Raw genomic sequence first — 20,399 nt, forward strand, 5'->3', positions numbered from 1 at the left:
ACACTGCTGTGCTCAAGAGAAACCTGGAGAGAAAAAAAAAAAAAAAAAAAAAAGCTTTCAAAACTAAAGCTTCCCTCTCCCCACCGTTTTCTTGTGGATAACTTAAGCTTAATATCCTTGGCAAAAAGATATTGCAGCAAAACCTTTCACATAAACTTAGTGTTTCGTGAAAAACTACAACAACAACAACAAAACTATAAATTCATTTGGAATTTTTTTCAATAAATTCAATTGGAATTTAAATTCAAAACTTTAAATTCAGTTGAATTTAAATTAAAAAAATAAACTAATTAATTTAAATTAAAAAAAATTAAATTCAATTGACTGTTCAGAGGAACAGTCAAGCTTGACATTATACATCCTAGAATTAAAATCTAGTTTGAGTTTTTCTCCCATCTCCAGACCTTGCTAAAGATGCTTATTAGGAGCTCTGTCAAAAAAAGTGTAAGGCTTGTTATATCAAAGCTTCGAACCCTTCTTACTGCCCTTGACCTTCTTCACATTGCTGCTCCTACAAGGGTGAGTACTATCATTTTTAGTACGGGAGGGAAGCTGTGATATCCTTGAGTGGGGGGTCGTTCTGTTTACAAAATGAAGTTCCAGTAAGAGTACATCAAATGAACCAACTTTCTTTGAACTTTAATTCATCACTATATTGAATGAATGACCTCTGGATTTCTCTCTCCCATTTGGAAGTCAATTTGAAAACAAAATACCTCTGCCATAAAGAGCCAGGCATCAGAGACACCTGTTGCGCCTCAAGAACAGAGAAGGTATGAACGACAAGAGCAGCTGAATAAAATGCAACTTGCCATTAGAAATGGGTGTACTGGCATCTACAGGTGCCGCTGGCATCTCCTCATTTTCATTACTCTCTTCATCTGGTTTCTCGTCTTCAGTAGCAGGGTTCTGCTGTGGTGACTTGGAGTTGTTGCATGGAGCACACGCTGCAGAGGTGCGACCTTGCAAGAAAGAATAGATACCAAAGATCTTCGTCGTGCATTTTCAGTTACAAATGCAGAGACAAGTCTTCAAATTCTTAGCGTTAAAGCACGTACCTCTTTTCTCACAAGATTCTTTAATTTGTTCACAAAGTCGTACAAACTCTGTATCCATTTCGTTCCTCACCATTGAATATGCAGTGTCATGCAAAACACATGCGCTGTGACGATCTGAAATTTTAGACTTTAACTGAATGTTGTCTACCAACCAATGAAACTGTTTTGATCACAGAAGAAAATTGCTTTCTTCATAGGTTGGTTCCGAAAGGTTCTCTCAGTGAATATTTTCAGCATAACAACATCGAAGTTAATTAAAACAAAAGCATTAGTTCCTGGGGAACACTTATATCACAATTCCATGCCCAAGTAGCAAAATGATAAAATATTTATAGTCTGGACGTCCAAAATCATCTAATCCATCCGACGTCTATTGTCTGCACACAGCATTTATCCATCTATATGTTTGACAGATTTTTTAAACTAGGGCTAAAAAGCACATCCTCACCTGTAGATCTTTGATCCGGGTAGTACTCTAAGGCATTGTTACAGATTAGATCGATGTCCTTCAGCTAGTCTCCTGCAGCGAGGTACTGGCGCGAGTCAATTTGAGTCAGAACTGTTGAAAGATCCATCGGCTCTTTAATCCTTGTGGCATAGTCAGGTACCTGCAGATCAAATACAAGCATTCAGAGGTTTTCTTAACCTTGCACACTGTCTACCAAAATTATTCTGAAAACTTTAAATAAACGACTTCCTAAAAACCCTGAACATTTGCGATGCATCAGAAGATGCTGAAATTAACCAGTTTGCTTCTCAAAAATGGAAGGGCTCTTTCATTTTTCATTAGAGCGGCTAGGAGAGGACAACAAGAAGTAGGGAGGTCAGAAGCACGTGCATGGTAGAGAAGAAACACTGAGGGTGGAAGATTCATTTCACTTTGCTTCAGAAAATCACAACAGTGAAAGCTGAGCAAGCCATCTGGCATTCTCTTTGTTGTCGACATTGAGGAAAAGGTGCATGAATTGCACCTGTGAAGTACCTATTGCAGGCATCTACTTTAGAATGAGATAACTGGGCCCTGAGGTGCTCATTTCTGCCCTCAGACCAGAAGAGGAGCCTAATGACCAGTTCAGATGAGGACATATGTATCTGTCTAGATTTTTCACAGCTCAAGAACCTAGGAGAAAAGGGGAAGAAAAGCCAGTGGATGCCCACAAGAAGAGGACTTTGCTGATCCCCAGGTATATTCAAGTTACATCTGTCTTTGAAATATACGCCCCTAGTTTAGGCTTATCTCATAAATTAAGGAGAAAGAGGCATCTAAGCAGCCAATTGGAGGAAAAAGAAAACACACTGCACTTATGGTTGATTCCTATTGAGGAGTTCCAGATGAAAGAGAGAACAGGATCTCAAAACTTATTTTTACAAACTGCTGCTCTTATTCCTGTTCCCACAGGAACTGACAGTCCAATAAAGGGCTTCAGACTTCACTCAAGTAGTCCTGTAAATACTGTTTGTAATTATAAGGAAAGATCTCTGTGCTTTTCAGTGCTGTGACACGCCTACGTATCAAAGCCTTTTCACGAGCAAACTGTGTTGGCATTTGGACTGGCTTTTTAGAACGAAACCAGGGCTTTCAGCGAATAATCCCATAAGAGACATTTGAGAGTCAGCAGAAGTAAAAGCACTGCCTCTGCTTCTTGCAAAATCCTTACAGTGCAGCCCTAAAAACAAAGTTGAACCTTCCCCAAAACGCTGAGAAGTACGAACACTGAGAAGTTACAGGCACACACAGATCAGCACTACTTTACCTTCTGTGGGTCAACGGGCTTTGCAAATTCCCTGAAACGTCTGTCAGTGGCAAGTCTGCGAGTAACGTCCCTCAAGAAAATTCTAAGGTCACGCAAGGTATCCTCCTCTTCCTCCTCCAGCATCCCTACTTTTGTGGGGATCACTCTTGTGGCTTCTGAGGCTCAGCTGGTGGTGCTACAGGCACGACTTCCAATGTCCAATCAACTTCAATTCATCAGGAAAAATTAGCCAATTTACAGTACTCAAATACAAGCATATGACAAATTACTGACAGAAAATGACCACCAAAGCAAAGCCCAAAGAGATAGTAACTTCGATAGGAAAGTTTTAGATGTACTTCTCATATCCTCCTCACCTCTTTTCTTTACAGGAGGCTTAGCCACTTCATTTAGAATTAGGTCCTCAAAAAAAGGCTGCTCTCTCTGCCCTACCAGGCAACTCAATATTGCACACTTTTCCAAATTCCTTATTAAATAATTTTTGGATCTAAAGCAGAAGGAGGAGAGACATTTCAGATTTAAGGCCACAAAAAACTCATCTTCTATTTGAAAAAGACGAGTACCTTTTCAAATTAAGAATAACCTGAAGAACACAAACTGAAAAAAGTTATCTTCCTGGCCTTAAAAGGCTACATTTTCACAGGCTGGCACGGCAAATTCAAATATCACCTTTAAGAATCACCTGTAGAATTAAAGCTCGCTGAAGGGATTGTACGCTACACTGATAAAGTAATGGCTTTCACCACATCCAACAGCGCCTCCTTTGTATTTACTTGCCTTGCTGCAGCCTTTACTTAGAACCTTTATGGCTATAGAGGGAAGAGAAAGGCTTCAGCAGACAAGTGAGGGCTTTTTGCTGAGTTTTTATTTCTCTACCAAAAGGTGTCTGAAGTAGCTAGTACCTCTACGTCTTCCTCCATTTTCAAGTTCTAGTATTAAAAGGTAGGTCAGGAATTTCACTACTTATTTTAGAAGGAATTTACAGCCTGTACAAAAACTTCTGTGGGAACTCAAGCACTTTCAAAGCAGTTGATAATAAACACGTCTAGGTAAGACCCGTTCTCTTCCCCCAGTGACTGAGACCAAATCATCAGAATGACAACAGCGTGGTCCTGTTTTGGGCACCTTCCCTTAATGTAAACTCTCAGAAGTCAATGAAGTTCTGCACCTACTTTTACTACAGTTTATTTAGGAATACAACTAGAATTCGATTCCAAAGTTACTTTAGCAGAAATTGGAACTCAGCTTTCCAGCTTGGAAAGCTTTGGCCTATATGAAGATAGAAACTGATTTATTTATTTATTTTTTAATCAAAGTGTTTCAGTTCTCTACTAAATTGCATTATTAGCAGTTTACCCAACATAGCGTGGAATGGCAGACTGTCAGAAGAAATCTCTTCAGTAAAAACATCCTCTTGTCATTTCAAGCACTTCATATTCTTGACTGAACCACTTTGTAGCCATCAGAATTATTGTATTAATTTATTATTTGCATGTGTGAGAAGGGGGTGAAAGTCACTTGCTTGACTCAGAGAAAACCTTAAGCAGATGCTTTCACAGTATTCTTTTTCTCTAAGCAAATTTTAAGTGATTTGTTAGGGTGCCTGAGTAATAACAGCATGCATTTAAGAAAGCACAGCATTTTGATGCTGAAAGCATTCATAAATTACAAGACACTGAAGAAATAGTAAGAAAAGTATTGACAAATACCTCTTCTGGGAGATCTGAGTGACGTACATCAGACGGAGCAAGCAGCAAAACTGGCAAAAATGCTGGAATGTTACGTAGTAGAGTTAGAAAAGTAAGTTTCAAGGCAGGTCCGGCGTTGTCCCACCATAAATGGATATCTGGGACATAAATTGTGCTTGGTGCTGTCTTCTGAGCATTTCGGATCAGCTAGTGAAATGGAAAGCTTGGGTAAGAAAACTAAAACACATACAATAACCTCTTAATACATAGCTACATAGCCATCTGACTGCCCCATGAAATGAAACTACGCGAACAGAGTGGCAAGCATCCTTTCACATAAGGAATTTCTCTGTGCACCCTTTCAGATTATCAGTATTCGGAGAACTCTAGTCAGAACATGGGAAGGATATATTCAGGCAGTGGCTAGACACCGTAGCTATATGGCCACAGCCACAATCATCGCATAACAAAGAAAGGAAATGTCCCTCTTAAGGGACACATCAGTATTCAGTCGTGTAACATGTCTGTCCTTACTTGTATGGCTCTCAAACGTTTCCACTAAAGGTAAAAATATTTTAAGGTAGTGATGCCAAACAAGAAAATGGATTTCCTGCCTAAAAGTAAAAACACCAAATCTGTTCATTTTTTCTAGTTAAAACCACATCACCCTGCAAATGAAGTGTTTTCTGAATGTTAATGCTGTTATTGCACATACTGCAACAGCACAAGTTGTGTATGTCCGTGCGAAAACAAAATAAACAGAAGCCCCAAACCTTGGTTGCCTTACTAATATAATTTAGAAGAAGCCTACAAAAAGTAGCCGACATGCAGTCTGATACAGAGCCATCTACTTGGAGCACACAGTCTTAGGAGGCAATGAGAACTACTTTCTGGATCCCAGTGACATGAGCAGCATTTCTTTCCACAAAGAGATGTTTATTAGCAACACCGCCCAGCTTCCTGAGCTGCTAGCAACAGCCTCACTGTAAAATTGGGTATGGAAAATGTCGACATGTACAACATCCAGATTGTTTGTGGTGCTGTCTAAAAGAAAAGGGAATTTTCAGACAGAAGCAAACATCCCAGCACATTAAAACAAGGCCACCTCCATTACCAATTAATTTTGCTCACCTTACTTACAACTCGATTGATCCTTTACATACAGTCAGTGAATCCGATGAGAAGAAAAAGAAAAAAAGGTACCTGTCCGCAGATTTCTTCTGGCGGTGCAATGTTTGTAAGCAGAACAGAGAGGTCTAGGGTGTGAACGGGAAACTTCTCCAAAGCGTGCAACACCACGGGTGCCACGTAAGAAACCTGGCCGTACCCTTCTTTTCCTACTATTAGCAGACGGGGCTGGCATGATGTTGGTTCACAGAAAGCACTCCTAGAACAAGAGTTAAGAAAACAAGCTTATAAATGAGGTGCTGAATAGACACACAGATGTTCCAAGTAATTTTCCTATAGACTTTCTTTTCCCTCCCCAAATAATCCAAATGGCAGCGCTACATTAAATACATGTAAGATTTCCAGTTAAGTTATTCAGTCATTCCAATTGTTTCACCTTCTTCCCTTTGTTTCATCTTCTTCCCTTGTGTTTCCTATTCTTAACTAAACCAAGACTGCAAATTAATATCCCTGCAATCTTGCTTTACTACTAGGAAATAAATTGGTGAGGAGCATTTGTTTCCCCACTACAATCAGGCTGTACCTCTGCTGGCTTAAATCAAAGATGCTAGAGACTTAGCCTTGCTCTAAAGCACAGAAAATCTTCTGGACAGCACAGCAATAGAAACTGAGAAAAATAACTGATCCAGCTGTGACAACATGATCTAACTTTCCAACTGTGGGCTTGCATGACTTCCATACTAAAATATCACAAGATTAACACAACTTGGTGGCTTAACAAATAAAGACACCATTCAATTTTTTCTCAAGGTGTTTTAACAAGCCCTTTCTCAGTTTTCTTTCTGCTACATAATTCACTACTGGTTTAACAATCCTGGAAAACAGAAGGGCAAAAGGTGGCAACACAAACCCATAAAGTTGGGGTATTTTTAGCTAAAAGGACAGACAGCACATTTATGTGGTCTTGAGTCTTTCAAAGAATGCCATGGATTAAGTCAACGTGTTCTGGCAGTCTACGGATCACTTTGGCTTACGAAGAGAAGCCTGGGCTTTTCAATTTGGTCATTCAGAGCAACTTCATTACAACTTTAGTCCCTCCACCCTTTCTTCTTGTGAATACCAAGCACCCCTTCAACACACAAACTTGATGTTACCCCTTCGTCTACCACCCCTCGCACTTTTAACAGCTGGAACTGTTTACAAAGACTCAGCAGACCTGAGAATTTAAACATAACAGGGATCTATCTTTCTTTACCTGCTGAAACAGAGGCATTTTTTCTCTGGTCCGTTAGGCATTCCATCTTTTAATTCATCTCCAGAAACCAAGGATGCATCGTCATCACTGTCAAACATATCACCTTGTAAAATAGGATTGAAATGCTCTGAAAGGCAAAAGAGGTTTGTTAACTTTCCTGAATAGCCTTTGTCTCTTTCTCTTCCATTAATACAGCTTCTAAATCAGTGCCAAAACCCTTTCTTCATTTGAGAGCACACACTGAAAGCTATTTCCTAGAGTTCAGCCCACCACAGATCTAAGGAGATGGCACAAGGCCCTACAAAGCTCTACTAAGTCCCAATGATGTGTACGTATAAGGTACGCTACTCTTGGTGATTTTTTTCTCCCCCTTAGAATAAAGGAGATTACGAACAATTTCTGCAGTTGCTAAATAGATAAAAAAAAAAAAACAAAACAAACAAGACCATATCTATCTGGAGGAGGTTCCCACAATGAAAGCATAGGGATAAAGGATGTGATGGCCACAGAATTCCATTCATCTAGTAAGTATCAATGCTAATTGATCTCACGTGCACGTGTATAGTACGATCCACAAACATTTAAATTAGGAGACTGGTTAAAAATGATGATAGCTAAAACAATATTTAGCTTAGACCAGTTATACTTGTATCCTGGTCCTGACATTCTTCAGAAAGGAATTAGAAACATTGACCTAGAAATGCTTCCCCTCCAAAGATCTGAGTTTTGATTTTTTAAAGAAAAATAGGTGCCTTATACTTCAAACCTCAAGTCAACCTCTACAAATGCTAATTATCTTAGCTGCCGTCAGAAGCAGGATGCTTCAGTAGAGAACGCATCGTCCTTTACTGTGTATTGAATCATTCAGAGTTTCCATTTGGCATTTCAGTTTCGAATCCACAATAAAACCTATGTGTTGTATTCCAGACTTGCCCAAAAAAAAGACATGCACATGCAAATAATAAAATTCTACCACCATTACGTCTGAAAGGTTTAAGTTGATTGCACAAACCACAAGTTTTTGCTTTAGCAGAATTATAAAGAAGTGGATGCTGTGGTTATACCTTGCTGTCGGTCCTCCATTAGTGCAAGCTGTGCATGCGGGAAGATCTTCTGCACAACTTGTAAAATATTCTCTACTGATCTTTGAAAAAGTGGCTTGAAAATGGGTGATAGTGCTTGTATGGGTGAAGCCTTGATCCGGTTTGAAGCTGGAACAACCTTCTTCATAGCCATGAAAAAGTCCTTTGCTTTTATTTTAATAGAATTTACGTCTAGTAGCAACTTCTCCCTACTTGCATAAATCTGAGGATAGCATCGGCGTAGAGAGCACAGCGCAGCTTCAGTACATAAAGATTTGATATCTGCACCACAGTATCCTAACAAACAAAAATCAAATGTTACATCAGTCAAGGCCCAGGTTTACAACATGCAACATTTAAAGAATTTGTAATGCCAAAACCAAACAGCTTAACAGGGAATTCAAAGTGCTACCGCTCTGCAAGGATGTTTCATGTTGCTCACTGCCTGATATCCTGCACTTATGCAGCTGAAGCAGACTCCTCATCAAAAACTATACTCTTGAGGAAGATGCCCCAGAACCATTTAACATTCTTAGACAACAAGAGGAACGACAACAAAGAGTAAATAGATGAAAGCATCTCACTCAGATTGCTATGAAGGCGTGCCAGCTGCCTCGTTGACTACTTGTGCAGCAAGGCACAAGAGCATGGGTACTGCCTGGTACAAGCTAAGGTTCTTTACAACTTGGTCACAAGCAAGAATCCGTTTTGGTTTCAGTCTTACCAATGCATTTCTCAGCAAGTTCATCTAGCAACATGTCCGGTGGCTGAGGGGTCCAGTCACGAGTATGAATCTTGAAAATTTCTTTTCTAGCCTGGAGGCAAAATCATTGCATTTTAGCTTGTCCCAAGTTTTCCTTAAAAATACCAACAAGAAACAAACAAACCAAAAGGCAAACAAACAAACAACAAAAAGCAAAACAGTCCTCCCTCAAAACCCCTCATCTACTAATACACTTTTCTTACTTGCTCAACTTTCAAGTATTTTACAGTTATTTAATATACACCCTGCATTGTCAACCACGAAACTGAATATTTCTTATTTGTTATACTGAACTTGTTCTAGGAACCTACAGTGAAAGAAAAGGCATTTATAGCTTCAATAACAAGTTTCCAAACTACGAGACCTAAGGACCCAGAGGAAAATACTGCCATGAAAAATTTATCCAGAAACATTTCTTTGCTGTCCAAAAAACTTCTCTAAAAATTAGCAAGCTTTCATTGGGACAGTCTCATTACTTCATCACATTTGCTTTCCAGTCAGTAAATTCACAGAAAGCACTTCTGGCACAATGCTTCCAATTGCTACAATTACTATAAAGAAGAAAAGAATTATGACTCAAACTACTACCACTGAGCAGGGGCACAATCAAATGCAAACACGTCCCCTATTCATTCACAAGTGAAGGATTGAGACCAAAAACACAACTTCATGATGAAAGCGCCCAAGTGGACTAAATAATTAAGCAAACAGGTACAACTTTGGGAATGAAAGGTTTGATTATAGAACTAACTACTTGGTGGTATCATCCTGACCATATATATCCAGTACCAGATTTGCCCTCCATGGAACAACGCAGTGTCTCCACGTATCACTCTTTTGTTCAAGTTGTCAATTATTTTTTTTTCCTATAAAGTTGGACTTTGCCATGGTAGCACTAACGTTGAATTTAAGTTCTCACCTCTTTATTTGGCAAGTTGGAGAGGAACTGTCTGCCAAAGCATCCTCGTCTTCATAAAGCAGGATCTATAGAATCCAGTCTGTTGGTAGCTCCGATTACCACGATCTCCCCTCTGTTATCTATGCCATCCATAAGCGTCTGAAGAGTTGAAACAATGGAACTAATAGAAAAATACATTTTTTACTTACTGGTTCAGTAAATTTTGTTACATTCCACATGACTTTCTTGATGCCGGAACTACCTTCTTCCTAGTGGTCATTCAAAACTGGGAAAAAAATAGTCTACCAAGTCGGGGTTTTTTTGATTTGATAATAAATCTGCAGACTGTTAAGTCATCAAGCACTTCAAGACTGTTTGAAATAATCTCTACGTTAATATAAAAGGAGTACTGCACACTTCTGCTCAGGAAGAAAATCACGGAAAATGTCAACTTTGATTTTAGATGTTGAATTTGTTGCAGTGAGATCTTCCTCATCGCACGATTCTATTTGGATTTAAACCATATTATCTATGGAGAGACCAAGATTAGGACAAGAACAGCACAGAGTTCAGCATGAAGCCAATCAAGAGCTCAAGTTTGTATTCTTTGTATTCAACTTTACCCTTCTCTTGCTGGAAGGACCTGCTTTTTGACTCTCCTTCTCTTCACTAGGAGCATGTTCCCTCTTGCATTCGTAATGCTCTTTCTCAGTGGTTTTAGTCTTGTCCTTTGTATCTTGGCATCTCTCTGTAACAGCTGAGGAGGAAAGGTTTTTAGAGCTACATTCAGTGTCAGACTCGAGAGAGGAAGTTTGCCGCAATTTCTCACCAGGCTCACAAGACTCTTCGCTGTACAAAACGGTTTCTTTTGAAATGAGGTCACGTTCTTTTGATCTTCTTGCTTTCTCCTGGTCTCCACCGTCATCACATTGGTACTGGGCGAGGTATTCATCATTCCCAGGAGATTTCGGAGGGTCCGCGATACTGCACAAAATAAAATCACATTTCTCACTTCTGCTGAAGGACATGAATATTAAGAGTAAAACCTTCCAACGTCAAACAAACAAACAAAAACCTCCGGACTACAGGAACGCTCGCAAAGATATGCCATTTAGAAACCTCTCCTGTGATTAGGACACCTTCTCCAGCTCCCAGAGAAAGTGCTTTTTCCCCTCTTGCTTCTGAAGCCATTGCACTAAAAAGCAAACGTATCTGTCTCCCTCCACATGCTGCTCTGAATAAGAGCCAGAATATTCAAAACCACTCTATTTGTTCTCTCCACATAGCTGAAAAAACACCAGTTGAAACAGAGTTTTCTACTTCTCTCCCACCAATTTACATTCACATATCCTATGACTGCAAAAATAGAAGGCGGGGCTCAGGAGGAACAGCCAGTGCTGGAAATGAAAAAAAGCAGCCCGTTTCTTCAGAGTCTTAAGCCTATGCTACTAGGAAAACAAAACAAAACAAAACAAAACAAGAGGAGAACAACAGCGGGACATTTACCTATTCTCCAGGTGTTCAATTGCAAAGCCTCCTCTGGAGGATCAACAGTTGTGAATTCAGTGTGCTTAGCATAAATCAGATCTACATCTGAACCACAACTATTTCAGTAGTATCTCGAACTTCTGTTACTCTGAAGAAGCAGTCAGCACCGTTTCTGTGTTAGGAAAGAGCTGAACAGAGTCTGTTATTCACATCAAGTAGTCAGGCAGGTTTCTTTAGGAAGGCTGGGTTTCACTAGAACATTACTAGCCTGTAAGCCTCATGGCATCACCTTCCATCTTGACTGCTGAACCTCCTTGCTCCCTACTATCTTCTTTGCCAAGATACAGCTGTCCACATTTACTTTTCCTACTTGGCTGGACTGAATTTAAGAAGATCTTGCATCTAAGAAAGGGAACAAAAGCTGCTGCCCAGCAGCGTCTGGCTCAGGGAGGAGTGAGAAAGCTCTGTGCAGCCCCCAAGGTCCGTGCAGCAGGAGGCAGGAGGTGCTCCAGGCTCACAGCAGCAGTTCCCCTGCGGCCTGTGCAGGGAGAGGCCCCTGGTGGAGCAGGCTGTGCCCCTGGTGGAGCAGGCTGTCCCCCTGCAGCCCATGGGTCCCCCGTGGAGCAGATCTCCACGCTGCAGCCCCCCTGCGGGTGGAGGAGCCCCCGGTGGAGCAGGTGGCTGTGGCCTGGAGGAGGCCGCGGCCTGTGGAGAGCCCCCGCAGGAGCAGGCCCCGGGCTGGACTGGAACAGGCTGTGCTGAGCCTGCTTTGCCCGTGACGCTCCTTGTGGAGTGATCTCCCTGTCCTTCTGGCAGCCCTTGAGCCCTTGCCAGCCTCTTTTCTCCCCTTGGCGTTGGAGGAGGGGCAGGGAGAGAGCGCTTGTGCTGGAGCTCAGCTGCCCAGCTGAGAAAAACCACCACGGCTCTGTCTTGCCGCTGCTGCAGCACGCTGGTAGCAGCCAGCACCGTCTGTTCTTCGAGCCTCAGCAAGCCCACAGCATCTTCCCAGAAGGGATCCCTTTCCTTCACGCCTGACAGGCGCCGCCTCCAGAGGCTGAGGGCTTGTGCCCCGTTTGCAAGCGCTTTCTCAGTGCCCCCTTTCCCAGAGAAGGATCCCAGCTGCTTGGCTTCCCTGCCCTCTGCTGCCAGGCTCCCGCAGCTGCTATCCCAGCAGCGCAGCAGCCAGCTGACAATGTGCTCGCCTGGAGGACAGCTGCAATTTTGTCCCATGGCTCGCAGCTGTCCAGGGATGGGGATCACCTGCTTCCTGCTGCTTTTCTCTCTGCTCTCCTTTCCAACAGCCTCCTGTGCCCTGGGATGGCCCTACCTTGGGGTAGGCTGCCTCGCCTTCCTCTTGCTCCTTCCCCTTCTTGGGAGGACTTTCTGCCCTTCCGAAACGAGATGACTTCTGCATGCATTCCTTCCCCTTGTGTGTATTGGTGCCTGAGACAGCAACGGGGTCGTCCCTGGAGCCAGCTGTAGGGCCTGTGCCAGGCTTGGAGGGGCTGCAGGGAACATGCCAGGGGCTGGAGTGGCTGGATGTGAAGTACTATCAGTAAAGAATTTCTTCCTAACATATACCAGAAATCTAACTTTTCAGTGTAAAGCTATTACTCCATGTCCTGTCACTCCAGGCCCTGATAAAGACCCCCTCCCCAGCTTTCCTATAGGTTGCCTTTAAGTACAGGAAGGCTCTCAGCCTGGCACACAGTAAAAGTGATGGCAGATCCTTCACTATATTATTTGAATTTCACGTAAATAGAACAGACTATCAACTTACTTAGGAGAAGTAATACAATTTCAGAACTATTCAAAACCAAAGGCATTCCAAACTAAGTTTAAGTTCAGAGGAAATCCAAAGAAAAAAACTAATTTTGAAACTAATAATCAGAGACCATAATCTTCTTCAAATGATAGATTTTCCTCCTGTACTGGGTAATTTTGATCTGTCTTTAATGCTCATCCAGGCATGGCTTTGACACCGAGTATCTTGCTTTGCCTCTGCATTAAGTCTTCTTCTCATGTGAGGTAAATGTCCTGCTCTTATGGGATGGGCCTAGGAGACATACGCGCTGTGTCTCATGATGCTTGGATATCATCTTAATTCTGGGTGAAGATGAAAGGTCTCACTGCTTCCTGAACAGGGAAGTGGATGTCTGCAGTTAAGAACCCTCTGTCTAATGTAGAAACATGAAGGAAGGAGTTTGCTGGATTGCAAGTGACAGTGAAGAAAGCCACAGATGACATATCAAACTGATTAAAATGTTATTTAGCTCAGGGCATGGCTAATGAAGTGGAGCTGGAATAGTTTGACGACTGTAATTACACTCACTATCACTGTGACTTGTTTATAGGATAGTAATGCCTAAAGGTCCCACTGGAGCCTGAAACAAGGTTGTGCTGGGTGCTGCACGTGCATATCTCAGTAGCGCTTTGATAGCTAGTGATACAAACAGACAAAACAGAGATTGAAAGGAGAAACGGGGGGACAGAGATAAGAAGATCTTCCTGCAGGTCATTTAGGGTATGAGCCAGGAGTTCAGTGCATCCAGCTCTCTAGTGCTCTGCTGGCCCAGTGAGATGAATGGAAAACATTGCAGCCTTGGAAAAATAGTGCTTCTTCTAATTCTTTGGCCAGTTTTGATGATTTAGGACTGCTCTATTTATTTATTTATTGATTTTACTTTCCCCATTTGTGCTGGAGAAGGTGAACTTTTTAAATACCTATTTCTGAATTCAAATATCATTTTCATTGTTATGTTTCTGTTTTGTTGGCACTATTCATAATGACTTCTAACCTTCAGTGGAAGCAAAAGCTTATCATACCATAAAACTGATAAAACAAAACATAAAACAAAACCAGGCTTAGAATGAAATTTTTGAGGCTTACAAATGCAAACTTTGAAATCTAAGGAAATGAATCATTGAGTCTGACTAAACATCTCTGGGACTGGAGTGCAGAAAAGGCAGAGTTAAAATTCAAAATTCAGATGGGAAAAAAGCAATGAGAAAAGGTACATTTCAGAGGTTAAAAACTGCAAAAATAAAGTACGAATGACCCAAAACCTCCTTCACATAGGAAATTAAACAATAATAGTAAATGATACTTAAGCCACGGAACCCAGGGGGAACAAAGAGAACAAATTAGGACAGTTGCATACTCGAGGCAAAAATAGATCAAAAGTTAATGATGTCTCAAATTCTGCAAATCTTATTTCCTGCATCTAACAGCAACAACAATGTGATATTAAGGGCAGTGACAGGATTCCCATTGCAAATGAGGGTAGGGCACTAGGCACAACATCATCTGAGGTGAAATAAAAATCTACAGTGATTCAAGTGAAAAATGACAAGCTGATATCTACCTAGCCTATTAACAGCACTGGCACACAGAACAACAACTCAAGTAGGAAAAATACACCACAATTGTGCAAATCAGGGCTAGTCCCCAGAATGGGAGAGTAACAAATATACTTCTGTCCAGGAGAATGTAAAGAGTGATCCAGACAAGTGCAGGCCTGTTAGTTTGACATCAACGCTGGGCAAAGTTTTGTAGCAAGAAGAGATAAGACTAGGGAAGTAGCGGGTAATGTGGAATTTACAAGATAATTTATTAAAGCTAATTTGTTTCCAGAGAATTTAGTAGCTTGCCTTTGTAGGACCAGTGCTCCCCTACACAGGGGATGAACTACATCTATTTCACTTTCTGTGAGCTTCTGATACCTTATCTATGGATTTGGGCTTTGGGGCTGCAAGTGAATCAAGGGAGTTTGCAATTGTTCACACTGTTCGAAGAGGGAATTACCGGCAAAGGAGAGGTTACCTGTAGTGATTCTCAGAGACAGTTCTGAAACTGCAGCTGCTAAGGAGGCAAAGACTCATGGAGAAATGTAGGCTGGAAGGGACCTCTGAAAACCCAACCTCTTATTCAGAGCAGAGATGACTTCAAATTTAGGTATGTTCAGTATGGACGTGGTGGCCGAAGACTAAAAATTACATATGAGCTTTGAGATTTCCAGGTGACATAAAGTTGGGAAGTACTACCGAGCCTGACAGAAGGATATCCCTTGTGATTGAAATGGTTCAGGTGAAGTGACATTTGATAATACAAAGTAGAGCCATGCTTAGAGATTCTCAACAAAGGTTGTTTTTTTTTTTTTTTTGTCATGTTTGCTATATGGCAGTCAGGAGTTTAAAACAAACAATAAAACAACAAAACCCCATGTTCATGCACTCTTAACAGAAGAACTGAAAAAGTTAAGTGGTTATATGGTGTGTATGGCTATTCTTTTTTTTTTTTTTTTTTTTTTTTCTCCAGTATAAATATACCTGACAGGGCAGCCCTGCCACACATTTAAGACATGAGGCAAAATTCTGCCACTTGTATTCACATTGAACTTAGGAGGAAGTGTTCAGAAGACAGAAGGAACAAGTTGCCTATTGTGTGGAAGGGAATTAAAGGACATCATTCTGCTCAGCCAGATGCCAGTTGAGAGAAAAATATGCTGTCTCTGTGAAAATGCATTTCTTGAGTAAATATCAAGGAGAATTAGGAAATGTGTAAGTTGGGAGATACATCTGAAATGATGATTGCAGTTGGCTTATGAGGAACTTTGGACAGGAAATTGGTAGAAACTTCCCATTTTAAGAATAAAGTGCACCATAGATATGAAGTCAGCATTCACCTAAAGAGTAGAGGCCAACTCAAAGCCCCCACAACAAAGCAGTGGACAAACCAGAATACTAACATGTTGTGGTCTAGAGTCACACAGATATACATAAGTTTACTATACCTAAACATCTGAGGGGTTCCTTTGAGAGGCGGAGGGCTTGTGCCCCATTTCCATTTCCACTCTCAGTGTCCCCTGCCTCAGAGAAGGATCCCAGCTGCTTGGCTTCCCTGGCCTCTGATGCCAGGCTACCAGAGCAGGTATCCCAGCATCGCAGCAAACAGGTGACAATTTGAGTGCCACAGCAGTCCTCATTGCGAGCTGGACGCTCAGGGCACTTGCGGCCACCCACCTTTGTGAGCTCCAAGGCTGACAGTGACTCTCTGCTGAGCTGCCACAGCTCTCAGGCGTCCCGGTGACAGAGCATTCGGCGCTAAGCTGACTGCCAGGAGAAAAGGCTGCCATGAAATGGCTGCTCCACAATGCCAGGAGCAAGGTCTGCTGGGCTGGGAGTTCGCAGGGGAGCTCGGCCTTGGGCCTGGCAACTGCGCCTGGAAGCCAGGGACGGCCTTGGTGTGCAGCTGGACACCTGGGCCTGAGAAAGCAAGGTCTCTTTCCAGACACTTGGCACCATCGTCACCCAGTGGCTGTCTCAGGGGGACGAGAGAAATGCACAGCATCTCTTCCTCCCTGAAAAAGGGACGGATTTGGACCCCAAAGCGAGCTCCTTTCTCTCGGAAGCATCACGTCCTCCTGTCTTTCTTGTATTTGGCTATGACTTTAGGAATCGCTGCAATCCCTGCAGCTGTGTCCCCTGCCAGCTTCTTGTGTGCCCCAAGCATCCTCGCTTGCAGGGCAGTAGAAGATGCAGAAAAGGCCTTGCCTTAGTGGAAGCACTGCCCTGCAGGAGCTCCAACATCCCTCTCAGCAGCACGCTGTAGCCCCCAGATGCCCCCGAAAGGGCACATTTCAGCTACTGGGAAGGAAATGAGCTCGCTCAAGGTGAGCTACCCGCTCAAGGCCCAGGTGTCTGTGAGGCAGTGTTGGCAAGGAGTCCTGTTGTGTGAGTCCGTTCTTTGTGGGTGCTCCGTCCCCACAAGGCTACATTTCAGCTACTGGGAAGGAAATGAGCTCGCTCAAGGTGAGCTACCCGCTCAAGGCCCAGGTGTCTGTGAGGCAGTGTTGGCAAGTGTAGTGGGTTTACGTGGCAAGGTTTTGGTAGCAGGGGGCTATAGGGGTGGTTTCTGTGAGAAAGATCTAGAAGCTGCCCCATGTTTGGGAAGGCCCCCATTGTTTTCCAGATCCGAGCCAATAAGCGATGTTGTTTTGCGCCTCTGTGAGAGCATATTTAAGACAGGGAAAAAACGCTGCGCCACACAGCAGCCGGGAGAGTCAAGGGAGTGGGAGAACAGCCTTGCACCAAGGTCAGTGTAGAAGGAGGGGGAGAGGTGCTCCAGGCGCCGGAGCAGAAGTCCCCTGCGGCCTGTGGTGAGGACCATGGTGAAGCAGGATGTCCCCCTGCAGCCCATGGAGTACCACGGTGGAGCAGGGTTCCACGCTGCAGCCCGTGGAGGAGACCACGGTGGAGCAGGTGGCCCTGCACCGACGGAGGCTGCCGCCTGTGGAAGGCCCCTGCCGGAGCAGATTCCGGGCCGGACCTGTAGCCCGTGGAGAGGAGCCCACGCAGGAGCAGGTGATCTGGCAGGAGCTGCTGCCCGTAGGGGAGCCAGGTTGGAGCAGTTTTCTCCTGAGGGATGGACCCCGTGGTACGGACCCATATCTGGAGCAGTTCTGGAAGAGCTGCTGCCTGTGGGAAGCCCACGCCGGATCAGTTCATCAAGGACTGCATCCCGTGGGTGGGACCCCACAGCACAGGGGACGAGAGTGACCGAGAAGGAGCGGCAGAGAAGAAGTGCTGTAGACTGACCATAACCCCCATTCCCCGTTCCCCTGCGCCGCTCGGGGGGAGGAGGTGGAAAAGGGTGGATGGGGGGGGAAGGTGCTTTTGGTTTTTTTTTTCCTTTGTTTTCTCACTTCTCTCGCTTGTTAGTTGTAGGCAATAAATCTTACTATCTCCTTATGCCGAGTCTGTTTTGCCCGTTACAATAATAATTGCGTGATTTTCTCGTCCTTATCTCAATCCTTGAGCCCTTTTCACATATTTTCTCCCCATTCCTCTTTGAGGAGGGGGAGTGAGAGAGCGGCTGTGGTGGAGCTCGGCTGCCCACTCGAGCGGAACCACGACAGCAAGGAGTCCTGTTGTGTGAGTCCGTTCTTTGTGGGTGCTCCGTCCCCACAAGGCTTGCTTTTCAAGGCCCAGGAGAGTCTTGTGGGCACTGGCCTGCGGTCCCAGACTGAGCCAGCTGCTGCCTGGCAATCAGGGAGGCTCGCTCGGTGTCTTGGCTTGGGTTTGCGTGGCCAGGCTGTGGGAGCGGGGGGCTGCAGGGGTGTCCTCTGTGAGGAGAATGCAGCAGCTGCCCCATGGGAGCTCAGGGCCGCTTCCAGGAGGCTCCTTCCAGGAGGGACCCACCTGCTGCTGCCTAGAACGCAGAGCAAAAGGATGATGTTTGCGCCTGGGGGAGAGCCCATCTAAGAAAGGGAACAAAAGCTGCTGCCCAGCAGCGTCTGGCTCAGGGAGGAGTGAGAAAGCTCTGTGCAGCCCCCAAGGTCCGTGCAGCAGGAGGCAGGAGGTGCTCCAGGCTCACAGCAGCAGTTCCCCTGCGGCCTGTGCAGGGAGAGGCCCCTGGTGGAGCAGGCTGTGCCCCTGGTGGAGCAGGCTGTCCCCCTGCAGCCCATGGGTCCCCCGTGGAGCAGATCTCCACGCTGCAGCCCCCCTGCGGGTGGAGGAGCCCCCGGTGGAGCAGGTGGCTGTGGCCTGGAGGAGGCCGCGGCCTGTGGAGAGCCCCCGCAGGAGCAGGCCCCGGGCTGGACTGGAACAGGCTGTGCTGAGCCTGCTTTGCCCGTGACGCTCCTTGTGGAGTGATCTCCCTGTCCTTCTGGCAGCCCTTGAGCCCTTGCCAGCCTCTTTTCTCCCCTTGGCGTTGGAGGAGGGGCAGGGAGAGAGCGCTTGTGCTGGAGCTCAGCTGCCCAGCTGAGGAAAACCACCACGGCTCTGTCTTGCCGCTGCTGCAGCACGCTGGTAGCAGCCAGCACCGTCTGTTCTTCGAGCCTCAGCAAGCCCACAGCATCTTCCCAGAAGGGATCCCTTTCCTTCACGCCTGACAGGCGCCGCCTCCAGAGGCTGAGGGCTTGTGCCCCGTTTGCAAGCGCTTTCTCAGTGCCCCCTTCCCCAGAGAAGGATCCCAGCTGCTTGGCTTCCCTGCCCTCTGCTGCCAGGCTCCCGCAGCTGCTATCCCAGCAGTGCAGCAGCCAGCTGACAATGTGCTCGCCTGGAGGACAGCTGCAATCTTGTCCCATGGCTCGCAGCTCGCCCAGGGATGGGGATCACCTGCTTCCTGCTGCTTTTCTATCTAATCTCCTTTCCAACAGCCTCCTGTGCCCTGGGATGGCCCTATCTTGGGGTAGGCTGCCTCGCCTTCCTCTTGCTCCTTCCCCTTCTTGGGAGGACTTTCTGCCCTTCCGAAACGAGATGACTTCTGCATGCATTCCTTCCCCTTGTGTGTATTGGTGCCTGAGACAGCAACGGGGTCGTCCCCGGAGCCAGCTGTAGGGCCTGTGCCAGGCTTGGAGGGGCTGCAGGGAACATGCCAGGGGCTGGAGGGGCTGCAGGGAACATGCCAGGGACTCGAGGGGCTGCAGGGTGTGTGACAAGGCTTTGAGGGGCCTCAGGTCCTGCTGCAGTGGTTGAAGTCGATGCAGGGAACATCAGAGTTGTTGGAGGGGCTGCAGGTAAAATGCCAGGGCTTGCAGCAGCTGCAGGCTGCGTCACAGCTTTGCATCAGGTCAAGACGCATTTTCCTAGAAGCATACATTTCCTCCTGAAGGGGCTGAAGAGCATGGAATGGTCTTCAAAATGCACAGAGCAGACCCCAGCAAATGTAGAGCTGCTGCTAGCAAGTAGGTAACTTTATTGTTCCTATTGTTAATTTTGTTTCACAACAACAGATGCAAATATGTATCTTGAGTTGAGGGCAAAGGTGACCTTGGATCTGAAGCACACAGGCGTTCGCTAGTGTCCCCCCATCCGGAGTGAATCCAGAATGACTCGGAAGGAAAAATAAAGTCCAAACCAGTGCGTTGTGATAAAGAGAGTTTAATAGGGTAGAAAAGGAATAAAACCCAACAAAGTAATAAATAATGATACCTATAGTTTATAATATATTAATATATAAAAATATTTAATACTATTAAATACTTATAATTTTATAATAATAAAACAATGCCATACTGTACAACACAGTCAATAAAGTGGATTTAATTAAATAAATAAGAAAACCAATAAATTAAATGAAAATTAAAAAATTTAAATTTAATACAAATAAAACCCATTTTTCCCATTCCAATGAATTGCTATCCCCATCATCACTTCCCATCCCACTGATCACTTGCTATCCCAAAGACCTCCCAGTTCTTATCCCCTTGGCATGCCAGTGCAAGAAGAGCTGCAGGCAGAGGCCTTGCTGAGTGACCACCTAAGGAGAGGAATTTAATCCAG

The 20,399-nt window shown here is 44.5% G+C and overlaps 1 protein-coding gene and 1 long non-coding RNA gene across 4 annotated transcripts in view; both read right to left on the reverse strand.

The window, feature by feature from the left end:
- Window positions 1–20,399, reverse strand: part of LOC311428181 — a 46,028-nt gene that overhangs the window by 19,788 nt on the left and 5,841 nt on the right. The gene's annotated exons all lie outside the window — the stretch shown is intronic.
- On the reverse strand, window positions 2,865–11,279 carry LOC311428212 (ATPase family AAA domain-containing protein 2-like). 3 transcript variants are annotated; one of them, XM_084539741.1, is made up of 10 exons: window positions 11,133–11,279; window positions 10,456–10,610; window positions 10,250–10,383; window positions 9,648–9,807; window positions 8,690–8,780; window positions 6,884–7,010; window positions 5,704–5,887; window positions 4,522–4,707; window positions 3,169–3,299; window positions 2,865–3,017 (listed from the first exon to the last, which is right to left on the reverse strand). In XM_084539741.1, the coding sequence occupies exons 5-9, from the start codon at window positions 8,721–8,723 to the stop codon at window positions 3,216–3,218; spliced, it is 615 nt and encodes a 204-aa protein (XP_084395867.1). In that variant the 5' UTR covers window positions 8,724–8,780; window positions 9,648–9,807; window positions 10,250–10,383; window positions 10,456–10,610; window positions 11,133–11,279; the 3' UTR covers window positions 2,865–3,017; window positions 3,169–3,215. The 3 variants fall into 3 exon arrangements, with proteins under 3 accessions (XP_084395867.1, XP_084395869.1, XP_084395868.1); XM_084539743.1 differs by lacking the exon at window positions 3,169–3,299; XM_084539742.1 differs by lacking the exons at window positions 10,250–10,383; window positions 10,456–10,610; window positions 11,133–11,279 and having other exon boundaries at window positions 9,648–10,188.

The sequence above is a fragment of the Aythya ferina genome, assembly GCF_964211825.1.
Source record: "Aythya ferina genome assembly, contig: HAP1_SCAFFOLD_36, whole genome shotgun sequence".
In the NCBI taxonomy this organism is placed as follows: Eukaryota; Metazoa; Chordata; class Aves; order Anseriformes; family Anatidae; genus Aythya; species Aythya ferina.